Source organism: Balaenoptera ricei, chromosome 10, assembly GCF_028023285.1.
Source record: "Balaenoptera ricei isolate mBalRic1 chromosome 10, mBalRic1.hap2, whole genome shotgun sequence".
NCBI lineage: Eukaryota > Metazoa > Chordata > Mammalia > Artiodactyla > Balaenopteridae > Balaenoptera > Balaenoptera ricei.
The window spans coordinates 37,256,972-37,282,920 of NC_082648.1; the positions used below are offsets into that span (position 1 = coordinate 37,256,972).

The 25,949-nt window shown below is 36.1% G+C and overlaps 1 protein-coding gene across 11 annotated transcripts in view; it reads left to right on the forward strand.

Annotated features, from left to right (window-relative positions):
* The window catches only part of TMEM117 (transmembrane protein 117), a 528,035-nt gene that overhangs the window by 468,501 nt on the left and 33,585 nt on the right, over positions 1-25,949 (forward strand). Inside the window, exon 7 of one of the 11 annotated variants that reach the window (XM_059935714.1) lies at positions 3,437-3,480. The exons of the other annotated variants lie outside the window; for them this stretch is intronic. Coding sequence (XP_059791697.1) covers positions 3,437-3,442 — 6 coding nt within the window. The 3' untranslated portion in view covers positions 3,443-3,480. Of the gene's footprint in view, positions 1-3,436; positions 3,481-25,949 lie in introns of those variants that run through there. 11 annotated transcript variants of the gene reach the window in all.

A 25,949-nucleotide genomic window follows, 5' to 3' on the forward strand; every position in this document is an offset into this window, starting at 1 on the left:
AAAAGGAATGGACAGGCCATGACTGAAATATGAAGCAGTGTGTCAGTCAGGGCTGAAAAGAGCAGCAGGATCCATGGTAGTTAGTGGTGGGAACTGAAGCCGGAAGTCAGGTTGTGGAGGGTCTTGTCTATCAAGAGGAGCCATTTACAATTTTCAGAAGTTTCACACACATGATTTCATATAATCCCATAGTAACCCTCGTTTTTAATCCTCTACTCTTACATTGCCCTCCTTCTCTCTCCCCACTGGTAACCACTAGTTTGTTCTCTATACCTGTGAGTCTGCTTCTTTTTTGCTTTATTCACTAGTTTGTTGTATTTTTTACATGCGACATACAGTATTTGTCTTTCTCTGTCTGATTTATTTCACTTAGCACAATGCCCTCCAAGTCCATCCATGTTGCTGCAAATGGCAAAATTTCCTTCTTCTTTATGGCTGAGTAGTATTCCATTGTGTGTGTGTGTGTGTGTGTGTGTGTGTGTGTGTGTATATATATATATATATATATACACACACACCCCATATCTTCTTTATCCATTCATCTGTTGATGAACACTTAGGGGCTTCCATACTTTAGCAATTATAAATAACGCTGCTATGAACATTGAGGTTCATGTATCTTTTCCAATTAGTGTTTCTGGTTTTTTCAGATATATACCCAGCAATGGAATTGCTGAGTCATATGGAAATTCTATTTTTAGTTTTTTGAGGAACGTCCATACTGTTTTCCACAGTGGCTGAACCAATTTACATTCCCATCAACAGTATAGGAGGGTTCCCTTTTCTCCACATCCTTGCCAATATTTGTTATTTGTGTTCTTTTGATGATAGCCATTCTGACAGGTGTGAAGTGATATCTTGTTGTGGTTTTGATTTGCATTTCACTGATGATTAGTGATGTTGAGCATCTTTTCATGTGCCGAGAATTTAAAGAATCTTTTGTTAAAAAAAAAAAAAAACTAATAAAGGCAAGTTAGGAGAAGGATGAGAAAGAAAGAAATCATGCAAATAGTAAGACTGAGTCAATTGTATTTAAGAAACACAACTTATCTTTCTTATTTAGAAAAGATTTTGGCCTAGAATTAAGTAGGTGAGCATTTCCTCTTTAAAGTAGAGCATGGGAATAAAAGAAGAAAATGATTAGGAATGCAAAGAGTTAAGGGATAGAAGAAAAAAAAAGAAAACACCCAACTGATTCAGAATTTATACCAGCTTTGGCACAGACTTCGTCTTTTTTTTTTTTTTAACTTTACATTTAACTGTGTTTAAACATTTTAATAATGAAAAAAAAATCAAGAGGAGTGTGCACTTGATGGGTTTGGAAATGTGGGCCCCTGATGGCATTGAACGTGAAACTAACATGCTCATAATAAAGTTTCTAGAAATTTAGGATAGATTTTTAGGATAGAAGTAAGTCTAAAAGAAGGAAGGGTCTGAACAAAGTCATTTTAAAATAATATTTTATGTTTAAATAATGTCCTGAACATCTAACTCATGCCCATTTCTTTTATCTCATTGATCATCATAGCAGTTCAACCAGGTAGGGCAGCATTTACAGAGGAAGAACAGATGCTCAGAGAGGTTAAGTAACATGTTCAGGGTCATCTAGGTAATTAATGGCAGAGTCAGGATTAAAAGGAAGAATTCCTGAATTTCAAATCTATATCATTAAAGTTATAACTAAAATTTATCTAATGGTAGCAATGCTATAGTTCCGTTTTTTAGTATATATTGTCTAAAGACATTTTAACGATAATCTTGGTGAAAACATGTAGAGATTTCTGTTGGTGAGGTTTTTTTGCTTTTAGGTTAAAAACATATGCATGTTTGTAAACCCACAAAACAGCATCGAAGAACATTAGTCAGATTTTGCTGGATAAACCCAAATTTATAATACTTACATGTAATAATACTCAAATAGTAATATATGTTACTTTAGCTTACATACAAAAAGCCAGAAACAATTCTTGCCATTAAAACTACATAGACTTTACACTACAGTTTTAAAGGGAAAATACTTTAAGTATAAGAAATAAAACAAGAAATTAGTATTTACTACAGAGGCTGCTTTTTCCTGTAGAAGAGACATGATATGTGTTCTATAAATAGAGTGAATTTAGGACATGGTAATCAACACGTTTAACGTAATTTCTTGAGTTCTGTTAGCTGATTCATACCCTTTGGCCAGAGAACAATGCATGTGACCATTTACTGCTGAATGCTTTAGGGGTGTCTGTGTAGTATTTGTGCTAAAGAAGACAGATTCTAGAGTCAGATTTGCTGTGGTACAAACCCTGATCCCCCATTTACTAATCTGTTATTTTTATGCAAGTTTCTTAACCTCTGTAAGTCTTATTGTCTTTGTCTATAAAATGTGGATAATAGTAATAGTAAATTTTATCTATGAGTCCTTTAAAATAGGATAGGAATAAATAAATGAATTTATGGTAAGGAATAAAAAGTTCTCATGCAAGCAAAACCACTGCTATGCATATATTTTATACATAGGTACAGACATACATATATTCCCTATTTGCCATGAACTACTAATTTGTATTCTAGGACATGTCTATTCCATTCCATTTTCTAACCATTCGCTCCAGAAGTGTCAGCGTTAGGTTTGCAGGAAAATGGAATGGAAGCTTTTATGACATTTTACTGATTTTTAGTGATCTGTGGTGATTAATGAAGCTTTATTGGAAACCAAAAAAAATAATTCCTGTATTCCTGGTTTTATGTTTTAAAGCAATCCATTAGGCATTGGAAAAGTGCCTGAAAGTTATATTTTAAAGGCTTTTCTTTTTAAACCAAAGCTTTTTCTTTTTCCCGATAAGGTCTATACGTAAAACATGATATCAGTCATAGGGTAAGTACATGTTGCTGGTAAGAGTACTTACTTATGACTGTATTTTATAAATGTTTAAATCTAGATTTTTCTTCCTTGCCCTTCCTCCCCTCTCATGCTGCACTCTACATGTGTTACAAAATTATTCATTCAAAACAACTTGAATAAACTTCATCAACAAGACCTGCTGTTGGCTAGAGCAGTTCTTGCACACCCAGAAATTGAAGCTGCTGACAGGGCTAGTGCTATGAATTTAAACATGTGAGAAGCAAGACTGATCTTTTAAATATTATTTGAAACTCAATGCCTTCAGTAACTGATATTCCTTTCTGCTGTGTGTGATAGCCTTTGTGGTTGCTGAAACTTGTAGAAAATATCTGGTGGCATCTAATAAGGTAAGAATGTAGCAGAGCTGCTGTGAGGGGATAAAGAGGTCCAAGGAGATGGAGGGGTGATCCCAGCTCTGGTCAATCATGCCTTCCATCCTTCAGAGACATCCTCTGCTATGGACTGAAAACTCAACTCCAAAGGAGTTCCAAAGGACCAAATCATATATTTGTCTGAAAAGAAAAATTATGTATCTTCTGACAGAGATGAAGACAACCAGCCTTGCAAGAGATCCTTAGGAGTCAGAGTCACAGCATGCAAGCCGTTCTAACACGCACATTTTCACATCTAAATGCATCTCAAAAGTCAGTGAATAAATTTAATGCATTAATTCTATATTCTTTTCATTCAAAAAATTGTTATTACATTAATTGTTAGTGTATCTTACAATAGACTTTAAATATTCACTATATATATAAATATATTTATTTCATTTATTATATATATATATACTTTATATACACACATATATATTCAAAATATTTTGGCATTAAATGAATTAAGAAATGCAAAATATTTACTTTGTGAAAAATTGTATAAATCAAATGTTGATGAAAATATGTACAGTCTAACCATATTTCATTCCTTTGCAAACCACAGAACAGAGAAAGCAGCAGTGAATGATTAAGAACCACTAATCTATGGTGGGGAAATACTGAAAATACTTAAAGTAGAAGGAAAAGCACAGTTGATTTTTGATTTTATTTTTTTCCATTACTCTAGAGGGTGGATCAAAAAAGATATTGCTGTGATTTATGTCAAAGAGGTTCTTCCTGTTTTCCTCTAAGAGTTTTATAGTGTCTGGCCTTACATTTAGATCTTTAATCCATTTTGAGTTTATTTTTGTGTATGGTGTTAGGGAGTGTTCTAATTTCAGTCTTTTACATGTAGCTGTCCAGTTTTCCCAGCACCACATTTTGAAGAGACTGTCTTTTCTCCATTGTATATCCTTGCCTCCTTTGTCATAGATTAGTTGACCACAGGTGCATGGGTTTATCTCTGGGCTTTCTATCCTGTTCCATTGATCTGTATTTCTGTTTTTGTGCCACTACCATACTGTCTTGATTACTATAACTTTGTAGTATAGTCTGAAGTCAGGGAGTCTGATTCCTCCAGCTCCGTTTTTTTCCCTCAAGACTGCTTTGGCTATTTGGGGTCTTTTGTGTCTCCATACAAATTTTAAGATTTTTTGTTCTAGTTGTGTAAAAAATGCTATTGGTAATTTAATAGGGATTGCATTGAATCTGTAGATTACTTTGGGTAGTATAGCCATTTTCACAATATCGATTCTTCCAATCCAAGAACATGGTATATCTCTCTATCTGTTTGTATCATCTTTAATTTCTTTCATCAGTGTCTTATAGTTTTCTGCATACAGGTCTTTTGTCTCCCTAGGTAGGTTTATTCCTAGGTATTTTATTCTTTTCGTTGCAATGGTAAACGGGAGTGTTTCCTTAATTTCTCTTTCAGATTCTTCATCATTAGTGTATAGTAATGCAAGAGATTTCTGTGCATTAATTTTGTATCTTGCAACTTTACGAAATTCATTGATTACCTCTAGTCGTTTTCTGGTGGCATCTTTAGGATTCTCTATGTATAATATCATGTCATCTTTAAACAGTGACAGTTTTAATTCTACTTTTCCAATTTGTATTCCTTTTATTTCTTTTTCTTCTCTGATTGCTGTGGCTAGGACTTCCAAAACTATGTTGAATAATAGTGGTGAGAGTGAACATCCTTGTCTTGTTCCTGATCTGAGAGGAAATGCTTTCAGTTTTTAACCATTGAGAATGATGTTTGCTGTGGGTTTGTCATATATGGCCTTTATTATATTGAGGTAGGTTCCCTCTGTGCCCACTTTCTGGAGAGTTTTTATCATAAATGGGTGTTGAAGTTTGTCAAAAGCTTTTTCTGCATCTATTGAGATGATCATATGGTTTTTATTCTTCAGTTTGTTAATATGGTGTATCACATTGATTGATTTGTGTATAGTGAAGAATCCTTGCATCCCTGGGATAAATCTCACTTGATCATAGTGTATGATGCTTTTAATGTGTTGTTGGATTCTGTTTGCTAGTATTTTGTTGAGAATTTTTGCATCTATATTCATGAGTGATATTGGTCTGTAATTTTCTTTTTCTGTAGTATCTTTGTCTGGTTTTGGTTTGAGAGTGATGGTGGCCTTGTAGAATGAGTTTGGGAGTGTTCCTTTCTCTGCAATTTTTTGGAAGAGTTTGAGAAGGATGGGTGTTAGCTCTTCTCTAAATGTTTGATAGAATTCACCTGTGAAGCCATCTGGTCCTGGACTTTTGTTTGTTGGAAAATTTTTAATCACAGTTTCAATTTCATTGCTTGTGATTGGTCTGTTCATATTTTCTATTTCTTCCTGGTTCAGTCTTGGAAGATTATACCTTTCTAAGTGATTTTTGATTTTAAGGGATATTATAAGTGTTACATTAGTACTAAAGTTTGCAGAAATTTGTTTTTAAAATATTTTTATAAGAAATATTTTTTGAAATTTATTGAAATAATTATTTCTTAAAAACAGATGTTGACCTTCTAGGAAATTGATGAATTATTTGAGAAATTTAACACAGTGTCCTGATCTAAATTAAGGTGAAGAAACATGGAATAAGTTTGAGCATAATTTGATGGATTCAGAACTGATTGAAGATAAAAATATATTAATTAAAAAAATCAGTGTCAGTCTTTAATGTGATTTCTAAAGGTTTGCAGCAGGTGTTTATTTTTAGTCCTCTCCTATTTAAATTCTTTCTTTTTAAGAACATTATATAAATTGTATTCTGGTGAAATTTACAGATGAAACAAAGATGAAAGGTATAGATAATATATTGGATTATAAAACTCTAGACCAAATCTAAGAAGATGCAGTTTAACAGAAATAAACTGTGACTTCTATCCTTTAAACACACACATGTGCACGTGCGTGCACACACACACACAGATGAAAAAGATGGTGGAAAATAGTCTTTAAAGTAACATGTATAAAATATTTTTTAAAACAGTGGTTGAAGAGTGGATATTTATTGACTATAAATTGGCTTTCAAAGCCGGAAACTAAAGGAACCAAGGAGGAAAAAAAACCCATAAAATTATAAATGAGAAGAGTAAATAACCATGAATATAGAGGAAATTAAAGGAATAATTTCAAAAGCATTTCAAAAGCATTATGCAAATATATTTGTACCTGTGTACACAGGCACACACACTTTCAAAAGCCAGCAACATACTTAATGGTTAAATATTAGAACTCTCAATACATTTCCTTTCAACTTAGGAACAAGATAAGGATGTTCTCTCATTAGAGTTGGTTGGCAGAAACCAGAAGGCTTTCTAGCTAGTTTAAGTAAATATGGTCACATGGCAGAACTGATTATGAAATTGTTGGAAGAGTTTGTGGAGCAGGCTCTAGGCTTAGCTTCCAAGTGTGTCTCCCAGAATGCCAGTCTAGAACTGGTCTGCCAAGAGAGCTGCTCTCACTGTCATGATTATGAAATGGGGAAATCTGGCAGCCACTACCCCAATGGTTGGCTCCGTGACCACACCATCTCAGGTATGACCTATGGCAGCAAAATGAATGCCCTGCCCACTACCTCTCAATACCTACAAAAGTAGCGATTAGACAAGGATCTCTGTATGGTTGAGAAAACCTCAAAACCTCTATGATGGTGCTCCTGGTTTGCAGAATCAGCAGACCAGAAGCACAGCCCAGCTTGCCTTACTTCCACCCTCCATATCCCATGAGGAGACATCTTCTCCTTCTCAATGTGAGACAGATTACAGGTAGAATCCAAGCTTGAAGTGACCCTGGGAAATAGTGTCTTAGTTTCCTAGCCTTTAGCAAGTGATAAGTCATTTTAAGAGGAAAATGAAACAGCCATGATTGAAATGATCTAAAACATCTGCCACATTACTACCGCATTGCTCTGGAAGTAGTAGCCAATGAAATTTAAAAAGAGAAAGAAAGCAGAAGTATAAAGTAGGAAGCAGAATTATCATGTTTTTAGTTAATATGGACATATACTCAAAAAACCAAGGGAATCAGCACAAACACTACTAGAAAGTTTTCAGAAAGATATTTGGTTTTAAAATTAATATATAGAAATCAAATAGCTTTTCTATAATCAGTAACCACTTAGACAATACAATGAAAGAAGTTATCCCATTTATAAGCACAACCACAACAACAAAACGTATACCAGCTCCCATAAAGTTAATAAAAATGTGTAAGTTTTATGTGAAGAAGGCCTTGAAAATTCCTGCTAGAGTATATAAGAAAAAACACATGTAAAAACATGCTTTGCTTTGAATAGCAAGATTCAATTACCAGTATTTTAATTTTCCTTAATATGTAAGATATATATATGTATAATATATGTATTATAATATATATTCCCAAGTCAACAAGACTTTTTTTGAACCTGACAATTCCACATTTAAAATGAAAAAATACGTATGCAAAATTAGCCATGAATATCTGAGCCAGATATTAAAATATATCATGAAGCCATAACTAAAATCATTTCTGCATTAGGAAAGAAATAGAAGTTCACTGGATTAGGGTAGAGATATAGAACACATCTAAAATACATTTAGAAATAATTTAATGTAAAATGAAGGTGATATTTCATATCAGTGGGGAAAAGATAGATTATTCAATAACTCCTGAGACAACGGGCTAGGTATTTGGAAAAAAAATAAAGTTGGATCTCAACCTAAATCGTTAACAGCAAAATCACTTCTAGATGAAACAAATATATTAAGGTGAAAAATTAGTAAAAACTATGAAGAGATAGTTGATAAATATAAATGGGTAATAACCATTAAAGGAGGTTCAACCTCACTCATAACTTAAGAAAAACCAATCAAAGTAAAGATGTATCATTTTTTAGCTATCAGATCTAAAGGCCATAGGATTGCATTTGTAAACACTGTGATCTGGCTGTGCTTTCTACTTTTCTGGAAAGGTTAGCCAGCATTACCACAGTTCAGTATTAGAATGTCTGGGGAGCCTGCCTACTCACTTTTTAGCCAGTTTCCAGCTATAAGAGGTCCTTTCCTGTTAAAAACATATGAAGCTTGGGGAAGAAACATCTCATCCTCTTATCGCTAACCATCTAACTACTTAGCTGTGCATGTAAAGAATTTGTTTTCTCAAGAGATACCACATAGTTGCCTTTGGTGGGGAGGTGGGGAGGCGTGGGCTAGAGGCCTTGGAGGAGGGGGAGACTAGTTTTGAATTAGTGGCATCTATATGCCTATAGGCATGTTGGAATTTCTGACCACATGAACATTTTCATATTTTAAAAGCGCCATAGCATCTAGAATAGGGTTGGCGTTTGTCATGCTCTGTCCTGAGGGGGTGAACTGGGCTAGGATTGGGTTCAGATGTAGACACTACCCTCTAAGATTGGTCTGTGAACCAGCCAGAACGTTTTAGGAAAAGCAACCGTGACATAAGGGAATTTGCAGTCATGCCAGAACAAGCATCCGGATGTGTCATGTAGTTGGATGAGGAACTGGCATAGAAATTAGAGCAGTGTTCATGAAAGAGAGTCTGGAAAACGCAGGAAAACATGTTGGCTGTGGGCTCAAGGGATATGATGGCATCAGGGAGGATATTAAAGGAAACAATTTTGGATTGTTGAAAGAAGAGAATGCTAAGCAGTGAGGCTCTCCAAGGAGGCTGCCATGTTCGGTAGTGAGTTCTCCCATCGTGAGAGCTGTTCAGAACTGAGCCTCCTGTCAATCAGGTAAGGGGAGCAAGAGAGATAGAAATCAAACTCGGGATTCTACAGACTCACAGACGTAGAGAACAGACTCATGGCTGCCAAGGGGGAGAGGGGGTTGCGGAGGGATGGATTGGGAGTTTGGGGATAGCAGATGCAAACTATTATGTACAGAATGGATAAACAGCAAGGTCCTACTGTATAGTACAGGGAACTAACTATATTCAGTATCCTGTGATAAACCATAATAGAAACGAATATGAAAAAGAATGTGTATATATATATATATATATGTCTGAATCACTTTGCTGTACAGCAGACATTAACACAACATTGTAAATCAACTATACATCAATAAAATAAATAAAAAAACAAACTCGGAGTTCTTAGAGGCTGTCATAATCCATCTTGTACTCTCTGTTAGTAAGAGTCCCCAGATATTTTAAAAGACAAGAAAGGAATAGTTCTATATAAGAAAACAAACTTAAAATAAGTTTTAAAGCTAGGAGTCAGCCAAGTAGTCTCTCAAGAACTATTCTGGGGAACCAGCTCTTTAAAGCAGAACCACAGCAGAATGTTTGTCACGTCTAAAGGCCACAGGACCACTTGTATTACCTTTTAGATTTTGCTTTTGATTTGCTCTCTGATTTTTTCTAAAGATTAGCCAGCTTTACCACATCTCAGCTTCCTGGAAAATTGAGGGAATCAACCCTGTTCTTTTCAGCCAGCTTCCAGCTGATGAATTCCAGACAGCTGCTTGTAGGCAGCAAGAGGAGGTGTGACCTTGGGGCAAAGGTGGTAAAGCAACTTTGGTCTGACCTTCCCTTCATCACAGACCACCAAGCCCTGAAAGTGAATGTTTAATACCCTTGGGAAGATTTCTGGTCTTTGTTCCAAACAATTACTGAACTAATCTAAATTACACAAACACAGACCATTTATCAAGGCCAGCCTGCAAGGAGTTGCATATCTAGGCAAAGTGTTCCCAGTACAAAGGGTGAACTCAGGATAAATAAAGCAGAAACGAGGTGCTGATTAATCAAAAAAAAAAAAAAAAAAAAGACTCATTAAATATCTAACAATGGAAGAGTTTGCAGGCTGTTTACCTGAATGATTTTATTAGTATGTAGACAAAAAGATGTTTTTCTTCTTTTATAATAACCCAAGAAACAAAACCCTTTGCAAGTTTAGATTGAGACATTTGAATTCAAAGGATTTTAACATTTTTGACAAATAAGGAAGACGTGAAGGAAAAGAGACAGCCAGCTTGAGGGAATTGGTGATAGAGACAATATTTACAACCCAGAGACCAGATCCAACTCTCCTTTTCAGGCCTTATTTCCTACAGCAATGAGAAAATTCTCTAAAAGTTAGTGGCTGTCTATTAATTGCCCCTAATTAGAACTGGGACTCTCCTTCAGTTCTACACACTCACCCGAAAAATTTACATCAAAAGTTAATATCAAATAAGCCAGTCCCCAAAAGACAAGTGTTGTATTGTTCCACTTATGTGAGATAACTGGAGTAGTCAAATTCATAGAAGCAGAAAGTTGCCAGCGGCTAGGGGGAGGGGAGAATGGGAAGTTATTTTTTAATGGCTACAGAGTTGCAGTTTGGGCAGATGAAAAAAGTTCAGGAGATGGATGATTATGAGGTTACACAACAGAGTAAATGTACTTAACACTACTGAACTTAAAAATGGTTATGATGGTCAATTTTATGTTATTTAACCACAATTTAAAATAAACAAAAAAGTTAAAGATCAATAAATGATATTCATAGATGAGAATATTATAGTGACTGGCTTAAAAAGTCCACAGTTTTGCATCTGCTGTGTCACAGTCTCTCTGGAATAATATTTTTAGTGGGAAGAACTTGGCACTAAGCTGATCATCCTTGAGTGTGTTGGGCGGACACTGAAGTGTACCATGAGTCGGGACCATGCCCATGGTCCTGGCAGGGAGTTTGGAAGCCTGATAGGGTCAGACAGGGAGGGCAGCTCAGACTCGTAGGTTGCCTGGCTTGGTCGATGCTGAGCTCAAGGGTGATGGGGAGTAAATATAAAAGCGGGTCTTATAATAGTTGAGAAGTAAGTAGGGAGAAGCAGGCTTGCATTCAAAACCAGAACTACAATGTCGCAGAACTATAGGTAACTAATTAATGCCACCTGAGAACCAAAAGTTATGATGAAAAGCACATGTCTGCTGCTCTACATATTTTTAATAATAGAGGCATCGTATTGTTTTCATACCCTCAGAGGAAAGCCAGCTGGGAGTATGATTTTCACCACGTAAAGACTGAACAGGCATCCTGGGTCAGCTTCGAAGGCGTGCAGCCTGCGCAATCACACGGGTCCCGTGCTCAGAGGACCTGCGCTTGGTTTAAGGCTCTGCTTCGGGGATCTCAAAATTTTTAATACTTTTTGAACAAGGGACCTGACATTTCATTTTGTGCCGAGCTCCACAAATTATGTAGCCAGTCCTGCTGGCAATAATCAGAACATCAAACGGCTACCTAGGCTAAAATATCATGGTAATGCAAAGAGGTGGGTGCACAAGCCGAATTTGGGCAGATAAGGTGTATTACCAAAAGGACTGAGGTTGGTACAGAATCTGGTGGAGTCAAAACAGGATCACAGACAGGGAAATATGTACTGTTGTACACATATGTGACTCTAAGCGTGCCTGTCGGTCCACTGCTGGGGACAGAGCCCTGTGGGTGGGCAGTGTCATTATGCAGTTACACAGTTGCAAACGCACATTGTTCCTGCCTTTCTACTCACACCAGGAAGGAGATCCTGGATGGGAAAAGGCCAAGGCTCTGTCTCTGGTTCTCCAAGTGACTTGACCTAGGATTGCAGGGTCCCCCACGCCTCCCACCGGGACGTCTTATGGTTTACATTGCTCTTACAGCTCTTGCTGTCATTTTTCATCTTTAGCCCCCAGCAGGATGGGCCTGCCCAGATTGGGGCGCATTAAACCAGTCATCGGGTTTTAGACCAGAGATTTCAACCAGCTGGGAACTGGGAGGGAATTGGGATTTCCAAGCTGCAAGCTGGGACTCGAGGCCTGGGTGAAGGACAGAAGGGAGAACGGGGGGCTCCTTTGGCGCCTGGCATGGTGGAAAGGAGATGGATCCACGCCCAGGGCTCTCACCAAAGGAGGACTGTTGTCTGGGCGGAGTCACCTGAGCTGAGTCTTCTGGAGGGAATTGTATTAGCTCTGAATTTCAGTTCATTTCACTGGCTCCCTTTTCTCCAGGGCATGTTCCCCTCAGTTCCTTTGTCATGTGGAAAAGCGGAGAGCGAAGGAACGCAGCACCTTGACTTCAGTCTGACCTGAACTCATTTCCTGGAATTGTCACAGAGCAGATGGGACACTTTGAATAGGTTATTTTACCTCTCAGAGCTGAGTTTACATATTCTTAATTTTATAAAACAATGAACACACTTTCATAATATTACTGTGAAGATTAAATAACATAAAATATGTCAAATGTATGAGCACAAAACAGATCCTAAATGACTTGTATCTATTATTAATATTATAGGCATTATAATTATCATGCAGATAGTGAAGGGCTGAAAACATATCAGACAGACTAGTACAAAAGTCTATAGGGATTAAGGTGAACAGAGAGCTATCTGTGATTCATTTACATAGTCAACGTATCATGATTATTACTTTATTTTCTGATTGTTAATGTTATTTTGTAGGTATAGATTTAATTAATTCTACATTTTAAAATTGAAAATATACTGAACAGTGAGCCTGGTACTGTTAGAGTCTCTTTTTTTCTGGTTCTGCAAATAAAATGACAATTAGGGACAGTAGATAGCTGTTCCTACTGTTAGGGATAGCTTCTTATCCTCTACTAAGATTATTTATTTCGTGTGTAGAAAAACAGGATATTTTAAAGGTAAAAGGGACCTTACAGATCATCTACTAAGGTTTCCTCTTTTAACAAATGAAGAAATTGAGATCTGTGAAACTGTGTCTTTTACAGTATTGAATTACTTTCCTCTAAAATTCTATCTGTTCAATAAAAATAGAATCATTTTATTTGTTTAATTCGGTTATCTTTAAATAAGTTAACTTACATCACTTCAATCTAGGTTCTAGCTGGGAAACAAGACTTCTATTATTTGCTACCCCTGCTCTCCTTTTATTACGCCCTTGAAATGATTATTTTGGACAAGTGCTTGCCAGCGTATTTAATTTATAAATGGCATGTTGCTTTAGTAATGGTGTATACCACTTGCCATATTCCACCAGGGTGGATTTACATTATTTTACCCGCACAACCTTCAGTTCCTGCATAATGATGCGTATTCTATGCCCTTCACTCATTCAGTGGGTTAATAGGGTTTTGGTCATTCTGCTTCAAAATACGGAGTGTGGTTGTCCATAATCTCATTTTCAAAATACACAGGCAACATGCAGCACACAAAAAACACAACAGAGTCTCTCTCTCAGTCTCCCTCTCTCTCTCTCTTCCTCTTTTTCCTTTTCTCAACAGTAAAAGGACTCATAAGTCTATTTGGCTCTTAGACTCTTGCACACACTGCATGATAGCCAAGGTCTGAAGCAGCAGAACATGCTTGGTTCCTTGTTTTCTGGGCTGTGTCACTTCAGCATATGTTGCTGAGTTGCTCCTCACTGTGTCAAATGCAGCTTGACCAATTGAGAGTTGAGTGCCTGCTCTGTAGTTGACAGTCTATGTGCATCTTAACTGAGTTTTCCAACACAGGGGAAAAGATGCCATAGGCCAAATATAAGTAAAATCTTCAGCTCACTGAAGTGGTTGTGCCTTTGCAAATGGGTGTATTAAGTAAGCATATCATTGAAAATAATGTCCCTTTGAGGGAAGCCTTGTGAGAAGAAATCATTTTGGGGGTCAATGAATTAATTTTAATTGCTTTTTGCCTGATAAGGACATTGATTTGCCATTTGTTTACACAACTGAATCTAATTTGTTTATTTGTCAGTCTTCTCCATCATGATTTATATCCAGTCTATTTTTACACACACACACACACACACACACACACACACTGTGTATGTATGTGTAGTCTTGCAATTAAATCAATCTTACCTATCCTGTAATATTTTATTCCATGGTGAATAGTTTTCTAAATTAAAAGTTTGAAATTTTCCCTACAGTTTACAGATTCTGGAATGATTTCAAAGCCATGCATGTTAAACCTCTACTTAACGTACAAAGATGTAGAAATAAATTTGAACTCAAAAAAACTCACAACCTGTGATAGACTCATAAAAATCTCTGGTGTGCTCCCAAGAATACTCTTGGGTTCAAAGGAACTTAAGTTTTAAATATTCACAGAGGAAAAAGGTATTAGTTTCTCTGAATGATTCCTATCTTTCAGCATAACCTCACAGTTTCGATGGTGTGCATTAAGTATGTATTTAGTTGTGAAGGAAATTCTCTCACATAAACCCCAAATCTTCTGTGTATGAGCATAGGAGAGCTCTGAAGAGACAATCATCAAGGTAATTAATTAATTTTCTTATATCTGGCTCTGTTCCCAAAATAATTCAGGGTGGCGACATTCTGCAAGTAAGATGTTGCTTCCATCTTAGGGAACTTGGTGTTTTGCTTAATAATAGAGATCATTTTCTTATAAGAGTTAGTAATCATGGGACCAAAGTGACAGGACAGCATTTTTAAAAACTCAGAGAAATAGTCAGAAACCATTAGCTGTCCCTATCATCAGAATTTTTCCTGTAAATGTTTCCGTATTCAGCTCTTAGAACAATGATTTCAAATTCAGCTGTACATTAGAGTGTCCTGAGCTTTTAACCTAAGTGTCCATCAACAGATGAATGGATAAAGAAGATGTGGCACATATATACAATGGAATATTAGCCATAAAAAGAAATGAAATTGAGTTATTTGTAGTGAGGTGGATGGACCTAGAGACTGTCATACAGAGTGAAGTAAGTCAGGAAGAGAAAAACGAATACCGTATGCTAACACATGTATATGAAATCTAAAAAAAAAAAAAAAAAAACTGTTCTGATGAACCTAGGGGCAGGACAGGACTAAAGACGTAGACATAGAGAATAGACTTGACACGGGGAGGGGAAAGGGTAAACTGGGACGAAGTGAGAGAGTGGCATGGACATATATACACTACCAAATGTCAAATAGATAGCTAGTGGGAAGCAGCCGCATAGTACAGGGAGATCAGCTCCGTGCTTTGTGTCCAACTAGAGGGGTGGGATAGGGAGGGTGGGAGGGAGACACAAGAGGGAGGAGATATGGAGATATATGTATACGTATAGCTGATTCACTTTGTTATACAGCAGAAACTAGCACACCATTGTAAAGCAATTATACTCCAATAAAGATGTTAAAAAAAAAAAAAAAAGAATGTCCTGAGCTTTTAAAAAATGCCTATATCTGAATCTCACTGTCAAGTAATTGAAGTGACTCTGTAAGGGTAGAATCCAGTGAGTCAGGAATGAGCACCATGGCCTCAGAGGGATATATTTATGCTTTATTAAGAGGGTTAATCACAAACAGGGACCAATAGAGTAATAGAAAATACTTGACTTGGCTTTTACTTAGAATCTTACGTGGGCATTGTGATAACAAAAAAAAAACCCAGAGGAACCTTTGGGAGTTGATGTGTTTGGAGGCTATAAAAAGTGTTTTCAATGGAGATTTTCTTAAAACAAGAACATTATTTAACATAATGACGGCTCAGAAATTACCAAGGCATGCTTTAAGGTAGAACACACCAGATAAAAAGTTCTTAGTGCCTAGTAGGTCATGGCATTAATTACTGTAGTTTCAGAAACTATATATATAGTTATATATAGAAACTATACATATATATAAACTATTTTTGTATTTTTTATGTTTATATCTCAATTTTTTTCTTAAATTTTCTTTGGAATGTTAATACTAGACCTAGTTACATTTAAAAGAGCAAAGGGAAAAGCATTTTGTTTCAGTTGTGGTTTTTGTTTTTGGGTTTAAAAAAGGGGACTTTTTTTATCTTTGGGGCAATGTGTGCTGATGGCAGGAAGGACCAAACTAAAAAGCCTCAAGACATAGAAGGAAGCTTGAGGGTAAAGCATTGAGATTATTACTATGGACCTCTTCTTCCACCAGAGTTTATTTTTCTCTACAAAGCTCACTTTTTTCTCATCCTTAAAGTGTGTTGCTTTTGTTAAAGAGCTGATTCCTTTACATCCTAGCCTGTATTTCCAGGTTTAAAGTCCTGTGCCAGTGAGATAATTAAAACAAAATTTGCGGTTGAAAGCCTTTCCCAATCACAGTGAGTACTGAAATTATATTATTAATCAAGTATACATTTTTAACACAGATCCACTGGTACAGGAGTTCAAACAAACTGTATGTTTGCCCCTCTTAAAATACTATAGGCTGATATCAATGATATATTTCCTTATCACTTTCAAAGGCTTAGATCATAAAGTATGATGGAATATCTTCAAACTTTTGCAAATCTATGTTTAATTTTTTTCTGTGAAAGTTAATAGATAATAGATCAATTTAACTCATTCTTCGGGGCCTCTGTTAAACAAATTTTCTGTTGTTTAAACAAACAATAAGTAAATTTCTTTATTACAAACACATGTTAAAAGAAAACCACCCTTTCAGTAAAATATGAATGAGGTAGTTATTTTAACAGCTATGAAAACTGGAATCAGGTTGTCTGGGTGCATTGGCAGAATTTGTAATGGAGGAAATGAGGCTCCTTTTCGTGTGTGTTGATTTAAGCAGTGCAAGCTGCTTCTTTCTAAGCTCTTGTAGTATCTCTCCATTATTAATCACAGCATGGCAATTGACATTCCTGTCAGATCAACTTCAGAGTGCTGGGTGCTGGTCTATGTCACTCCATGTGAGAATACTTTCTGGAATCTACTCTTTAGGTTCCCAGACAAATGCTGAGCACTCTTTTGGAAGCAGCATCCTTCTCCCCCTGGGGGCTTAATCTGTCATTTTTTTCCTAATTTAGTAAAATGCAGCTGCCTTATGGAATAGATTCACTCAGCCACTCACTCACTCACCCGTTCTTTCGATTTTTTTTTTTTTTTTTCCATCCTCTTACTCTGTTCTCAAAACTGTGTCAGGCGCTAAGGACATAAAAGATGAATAAGACAAAGTCCTTGCCTTCAAGTTATTACAATGTAACACAGGAGAAAGACAAAATCAGCCAACTTGCCATATGCAGGGTACTCCTAATTCAGCCAGGAAAAGCAAAGATGGCATCCAAAGAAGGTCATGAGGATCCTGGCTTCAAATGTCAATGAAAGGAAATGAAATACAGGATGGAGAGAAGTAGCCAACCAATGGGTTACGTTTTCAACTGACTCAGTTTTTATCCAAAGAATAAGCTCATATCATTGATATTTTCTTAAAAATCCTCAATATTATTTTCTATTTCTTCTAAAAATAGTTCATTTCTGGGACTGGCCTATCTTCATTGGGAAAGACTTGACATACTTTTTGATTCATTCAAGTTCTACAAATAAATTTTGATTCTGGTACAGAAATCTAATTTGTCACACAGGGAAAATAATAATTACATTTTGCTTGTGTATTTTTAATAAAAATTATTTAAAAATTCAAATCAAACTATTCCATTTGTCAAAATTCAAGTGAGTTTACAGCAATTAGAATATATTTTAGAGTATTTTTGACAACTCATCCCAAGTGATTTCTGAAAACAGAACTGCTTTTAGAATGAAGTCCCTGTTCTCCACACAGCACTGAAATTGGTAGATATATCACCATGGCATAAAAAAAGCTGAAATTGCATTTCACAGCAATCGCCCTCAGTAAAGCCTTTTCTGCATTGGGGTCATATAGGAGGCTAGTGAACAGCTTTATCTTCCCTTCATTTTTATTTACTTTTCTTGCCTTTCCCCCCCTTTCATTTCTTAAGACAGACATATATGCATGATAACTAAATGGTGTAAAAAGAACATTTTACTGAAAAGAAAGTTAAGTGCTTTTAATTTGAGAATTGATTTTAGTAGTATTAAGCTGTAAAGAGAATGTCATAGGAAGAAATTTTATGTCTTCTAGTTCTTTTGAAAATTCTGTGCAGAACCATAATCACTGGAAAAAGCATGAAATTATAATTAATCTGACCAGCATACTTATAATATATAACTTTTTATTAGTATTAAAAATAATAAAATCAGCAGACCCAAAGTAAATGGATATACAGTGCTGTTTTTATTATTATTTCCAAAGGCTGAGGTAACTAAAGTTTCATGCATGATGTTGTAAAAATTAAATGATGCACAATAATTTGAAAAATGAGTTTTTCTTATACAAGTTGGCCTTTTCAGCTCTATATTTTTGTTTAGAAGTCTATATCTTTTGGTTGATATTGCTTTAGAATGATCAAGTTTCTGTTTGAATTTAGTAATGAGATAGTGTTTTGAACTTCTCAAAATGAAAGTCTAAGACATAAAAAGATTTAATTCTGTTTGATTTGACACTTCCTTTCCATTGGCTATTTGGAAATTACATAGACTCTACCTGGTTATTCCATTTGAGACATGTGGCATTACCCATGATCACCCAATCTGTATTTACCTTGAATCAGACATGATCAGATATGTATGGAGAGCCCTAGGGGACTGGCTTGCCAAGAGTTCATTTGCATGATGGATTGAGGAGGATTTGGGGAAATAATCCATCCTTTAGGAATAGAGAAGCTTGATAGAGTAGGCTATATATAGCACCAGAAGAATGGAGTGCATAGAACAGAAAGAATGACTGCAACAGGAGGCCGGATCAGCCTGATTGATACCTGACCCCAAGAAGAAGTAGAACTGGAAACATCTTCAACAGTCATTGGTTGGAGGCAAAACCAGTAATTCTAGCAGTGGAGGCAGACAGTTTCACAAAGGCTAATCAGAATCCTCAGTGTCTTTCCAGTATTTTCCTAGCAAGTTCATGAATAATATCTTTTGTGGTCAATATCTTTTGTGAGTCAGAAAAAAATAATGGAAAATGCAGATGCTACTTGGTAAAAGCAAGAACCAAGTTCATGTGCAATTGTGAGACCCATTGGTCAACTTCCTGGTACTAGTGTATGTGTGGCAGTGTGGGGGGAGGTGATGAGGCAATTTTTTAAGAATAAGAGGTCTTGAAATGCCTTAACTTCCTTTTCCTCTGGAGGTGTCTTGGGGAAGACAAATGAGTAAGATGTGATAAGAAAAAGAAGGACAGATTACAAGATTATATGTAAAGCAGATAAAGGAAAAGAACTGCACTTGTCAAACAACAACAAAATGAAACCCAAATTAAAATTATAAAGGCGCAAAGTGTAGTTAAATTAAGCTCCTTTCATCCATTTCACATTTATAGTATTGTCTTCTGAATGAGTCTGCGGAGTCAGCAGAATCCTAGGAAGAAATAACAGAATTAACAGAATAAGGGGGATCACAATAGTGCCTCACTAGGTATTCAGCTGAATTCCTATAAACTATTTTCTTCCGTTTATTATATTTGGAATATTTTTTCCAGTTTCTTTCCAGCTTTGACTTCTTCTCCAAGCTGCAGACCCACATTCCACTTGTCTTCTGGACACTGCCACTTGAATATCCCACAGGAGTCTCATACTTAACAGTCAGAACTTGTTTTATGACCTTACCATTCTCCACCAAATTGCTCTGCCTCCTATATTTTGTGGTTGTTGTTAATTATGTCACCATCTATTCAGTCTCTCAAGTAAGGAAAATAGATTTGCCTTTTGCTTCTCCCACACCTTTGGTTCTCATATCCAATATATTGACATCAGTGCCATCATTAATTTCTCAAACCTCACTCCTGCCCTCCTAGCACTGGCCTCATCAAGTCTTCCATAGACTTTTACAGTAACTTCTTATCACAAGACTCTCCCCACTCTAGTCATTAATCTACCTACATTATTACTATAGTCATCTTCCTAAGGACAGTTCTGATCATGTCATTCACCAGCGCCAGAATCTCTTGTTGGCCCCATTGCATGTTGCATAAAGTCCAATCATGGAAGCATTGGAAATAAAACCCTCAGGCCTGGCCTCTCAGTCTCATTCCTACCACTCAGATTCAACCATACCGAACTTCTCACCCTTTCCTGCACAAACCTGGCCCATTCACAACTATTTTATGCTCTTTTGCTTCAGCTGGCAAAATCTTAGCCATCTTAGTCATCTTTTCAACAGGAGGACAAAAATCACCTTCTCTGGGAAGCCTTTTTGAATGCTCTCAGGCAGGATGAATTTCTTCCCCCCTCTCTGTCCTTTGACACTTTACTTCCTACCTGCAACATAGCACTTACCATGTTTATGATGATTTCCCTATCTTGGTGTCTGCGCCCATTAGACTGTGAGATCCTGTAGGACAGAGAAGTATCAAAAATTCTCTGTGTCCCCAGAGCCTCACAGGGAGCCTACACAATGGCTAGAGTAAGTGTTGACTATATGAATGAATAAAAAAGCATAGTGAAACGACTAAGTCAGAGGATGGACACTTAGTGTGGCTTCAGAAAGCAGAACAACAGGAAGGCAGGATCTGGCTAAATGCAGAGTAGAACATTCTAAGTGTCAGAGTTTTTTTTAGGCAGTAAACGCGTCCCTTCTCTAGAAGTGCTCGGAAGTGGTTGACCACTTATGAGTGGTTGGCTAAGCGATTTGTGCATAAAGTAAGGGGTGGCCATACTATATGCCTCTAATTCAGTTCAGGAGTTGTGTTATTCTTCATTAGTACACAGGCCTCAGATCATCTGACGATTTCGAGTAATCAGTAATAGCTGAATTTTAACCCTAGCTCTGGAAGCTTATTTCCCATAAATAACTGGGAATGTATTCAGTTGGAACTCAGCAGAGTGGTATATCAAGCAAACACAAATGACACATTGTAATTTTTAGAGGATTGTACATAAAAACCGAAGTATCCTGTTTTTAACCTTGAGAGGAAGTGGGAGTTTGCCTTTTGGTACTCTCAGTGCAGGGAGCAACTTCCTCCCACTCTTGTCTTCTAGTTTGGCATTAAGGGACATTGCCCAGCCAGAACTTGGATTGAGTCCAACCCTGTCTCCTTGTGCTAAATTGTAGGTCTAATATCTCTGTGGTTTTATAATAATATAAATAATTATAATGCATTGTTTTTATATAGCACCTTTCTCTAAGGAACATAAAGTGCTGCATAGACGTTATCTCATTAAATCTCACAGCGCACTGGGGACATTGAGAGAACGCAGGTGATATTGTATCCCCTTTGAACCCAGAGTTGAAAAGGAATTGCTTCAACCAAAAGTAAATAAAAGCAAGATTGAATAAAAGCAAGATTTATAAGACAATATAAGGTTAGAGTTTAAAGAAAGAAATTGTTGGAATTAAAGAGAGATTTAAAAAAAGAAAGGAATTGCTCTGAAAAATGTGAAAGTGTCTAGAGTGTGTTTATAAATATTTGTAGCTACAAAATTAAAATAATATATGAACACTTTAGAAATTTGAAAAGCAAGGGCTTTTTAAACCATCAGTAATTTTACTGCAATACAGAACAAATTTGGTATATTATCTTCATATCTTTTGCTAGCTTTTTGTTTGGTTTGTTTTTTAATACTGTGTATATGCAAGATTACTCTTAGAATTATAGTGTATATTCAATTTTATATTATGTACTTTTAACTTAACAATATATCATAAAGTTTGCATAGTTTTAATTCTGAGAAGCTTGTATAATTTTCCATGGAATGATATACCATAATACGTTTCACTCTTCTATCATAAGATTGTTTCCACTTTTTCACTTTATTGAGTAACAATAAATTGAAACTCTATCTTTATTCATAAGGATTTTTATATTTTAAGTTATTTCCTTAGCAGAAAGATTTCCACATGTAGAATTATCAGATTAATATGGATGTATAAGTATGTTAAAACAAGTCTATATAAACATACTCCAAAATTAACAAATAAGTCAGAAAAAGAAATAGTAAGAAAATAAAACTATCTAAAGATTTACTATGTTCATAAGTTGGCAAAGCAGCCACTTTAAAAGTGGAAAAGTAAGGAATATTTGTCTATGCACAAACAAGTGTTTTGATTTTATTTTCCACCATGTCTATATTTAATTACTTTGATAGTGTGAAACCAGATAGAAAAGAGAAAGATGACTCTCATAGAAAACACAGATTTGTACCAGATGTAGGAAAGTAGATTTACTTGGATAGAACAGATAATTTCTCTGCCATTTTAATTTACATGGCCAAATGTTCCCTGAAAATAATTAGGTATGTGTGCATATACCAATACATGAAGTCCCATTTCAAGGAGGTAAATAAGATTGTAGTTTTCTTATTAATTATAGAAGCATTGGGGGAAATGGTATGCACATAGCTGTTTTCAGTGGTGAGCTGTTATATGGTAATCTGATTTATGCCATAGTCGTTTACCAAAGTAATTACCTCAAGACTGAATCAGGAGGGAATAGAAAATATGAACAGACCAATTGCCAATAATGAAAATGAATCATTAATTAAAAAAAAAAAACAAAACCTCCCAACAAACAGAAGTCCAGGGCCAGACATTTACAGGTTAGTTCTTCCAAACATTTAGAGAAGAGTCAAACTATTCCGAAAAAATTGTAGAGGAAAGAACACCTCTGAACTCTTTCTACAAGGCCAACATCACTCTGATAATAAAACCAGACAAAGATATCATAAAAAAAGAAAATTATGGGCCAATATCACTGATGAACATAGATACAGAAATCCTCAACAAAATATTAGCAAACCGAATCCAACAATACATTAAAAGGATCATACACTGTGATCAAGTGGGATTTATCCCAGGGATGCAAGGATTTTTCAATATCAACAAATCAATCAATGTGATACACTACCTTAACAAATTAAAGAATAAAAATCATATGATCATCTCAATAGATGCAGAAAAGCATTTAACAAAATTCAACATTTATTTATGATAAATCCTCTAAACAAAGTGTTATAGAGGGAACATACCTTAGCATAATAAAATCCATATATGACAACCTTACAGCTAACATCATAGTCAATGGTGAAAAGCTGAAAGCAGTTCCTGAAGATCAGGAACAAGCTGAAAATGCCCACTCTTGCCACTTTTTATCCAACATAGTATTGGAAGTCCTAGCCACAGCAATGAGACAAGAAAAATAAATAAAAGTAATCAAAATTGGAAAAGAAGTGAAAGTGTCACTGTTTGCAGGCGACATGATACTACACATAGAAAATCCTAAAGACACCAGTAAAAAACTATTAGAACTCACCAATGAATTTGGTAAAACTGCAGGATATAAAATTAATATACAAAAATCTGTTGCATTTCTATACACTAAAAATGAACTATCAGAAAGAGAAATTAAGAAAGTCCCATTCACAATTGCGTCAAAAGGAATAAAATTCCTGGGAATAAATCTAACTAAGGAGGTAAAAGATCTGTACTTGGAAAACTGATGAAAGATATTGAAAGTGACACAAACAGATGGAAAGATACACTGTGCTTATGGATTGGGAGAATTAATATTGTTAAAATTACCATACTACCCAAGACAATCCACAGAGTAAATGCAATCCCTATCAAAATACCAATGAACTTTTCACAGAACTAGAACAAATTAGTTTAAGACCTCGAATAGCCAAAACAAGCTTGAGAAAGAAGAACAAAGCTGGGGGCTTCCCTGGTGGCACAGTGGTTGAGAATCTGCCTGCCAATGCAGGGGACACGGGTTCTAGCCCTGGTCTGGGAAGATCCCACATGCCACGGAGCAACTAGGCCCATGAGCCACAATTACTGAGCCTGCGTGTCTGGAGCCTGTGCTCCGCAACGAGAGGCCGCGATGGTGAGAGGCCCGCGCACCGCGATGAAGAGTGGCCCCCGCTTGCCACAACTAGAGAAAGCCCTCGCACAGAAACGAAGACCCAACACCGCCAAAAATAAATAAATAAATTGATTAATTAATTAAAAAAAAAAAAGAACAAAGCTGGAAGAAGAACAAAGAGCATTCCCTGATTTCAAACTACAGTACAAAGCTACAGTAGTGAAAACAGTATGTTACTGGCAGGAAAACAGACATACAGATCAATGGAATAGAATAGACAACCCAGAAATGAATTCACACTTATATGGGCAATTAGTCTATGACAAAGTATGATTTCACTTATACGCAGAATCTAAAAACAAAACAAATGAACAAGCATAACTTACAGAAGCAGAGTCATAGATACAGAGAACACATGGGATGATGACTAGACTTATGGTGATCATTTTGAAATGTATAGAAATATGGACGCACTATGTTGTCTGCCAGGAACTAACATAGTTTTGTAGGTCAACTACACTTCAAAAACAAACAAACAAACATAGAAAAAGAGATCAGATTTGTGGCTAGCAAAGGTGGGGGATGAGGAGGAATTAGATGAAGGCAGTTAAAAGGTACAAACTTCAGTTACAAGAAAAATACATACTAGGGATGCAGTGTACAACATGATAAAGATAATTAATACTGCTGTACATTATATATGAAATTTGTTAAGAGAGTAAATCCTAGAGTTCTCTTCACAAGGAAAAAGATTTTCTATTTCTTTATTGTTGAATCTATATGAGGTGTTGGATGTTCACTAAATTTGTGGTAATCAAATCATGACATATGTAAATCAAATCATTATGTTGTATACCTTAAACTTATGCAGTGCTATATGTCAATTATATCTTAATAAAACTGGGGGGAAAAGTGGACTTGTGAATGATGATCCTTAGATAACCTAAAGTTAGATAAACCAAAATTATTCACTGGGAAAAGTTCATTTGGTCTGTGTTTAAAACCAGTAACTCCTCAAATTATAGCAAAGGTGAGCAATTTATATGGCTCCATCCTATTCCTACAGCATGGTGATGATCTACACACTCTCAATAGCCTGTGGTTACTGTGAAAATGGAAGATAGGAAATGATTGGTTAATTCACTTGTTCTCTCAATGTTTGAATAGAAACTCCTACTGGGGACCTGTTTAATGCCTCTGTTATTATGTTTCCATATTTTCCTGCAAGTACTGTTTAACTTGTTTACTTCTTCTCTAGGGAATGAGTTTCTTGAATTTTGATTTATATCTTTGGTATCCACAGCCTTGTACAGTTTCTGGCATACTGTAAGCACCTTGTAAATATTGATGAATAATTAAACCATGAATGGTTTTTACTTCCTACTATGTGTTTAGCATTATGCTGAGGACTGAGAGAAACATAAAGAAGTGTACCTTCAAGAAGCATATAATCAACACATAAATATGAAAAGTTAATGAACGTCATGCAGTAGTATATCATGTAGCTATAACAGAAGATTCTTTGGTGCCAGCACTGAAGAAAATAGCCAAGAGTTACATATACCAAAGACTGTGACATTGCGACGGTTAAGTGAGTGACGGATGGGCATGGCCATGCAAGTTAACCCAGAAGTATCAAGGTCTATTTCCATCATTATGTTATTCATGTCTAAATTGCCCACTAGACTATAAGAGCCAAGAAATCATAGTGCACATAGGCTTTTGTTCACCATTGTATCGCTAGGACCAAGCAGAGTAACTGGCATAAAGTAGAGAATTGAGCACTTGCTTTGCACAATATTCTCTGTTTTTTGTGTGGCTGGATCAGTCCCATCCTCAGTTCTCAGATCAGGTATCACCTCTTCCAAGATGCCTTCCTGAGTGGCCTCTTTGTTATTCTCTTTCTCAGTCTTCAGTTTATTTCCTTCAAAGCACTTATTACTTCTTATTTCATTTAATTGACACTAAGTCTTTCATCTTTTGCTCCCTCTAGACTTAAGTTACTTGAGAGCAGGGACTCTGTTGGTTTGTTTTGGTCCCTGTTGCATCCATAGCATATATCACAGTACCTGGTACCTTTCACTGGAGAGGTTTTATCCACCAAAAGATCT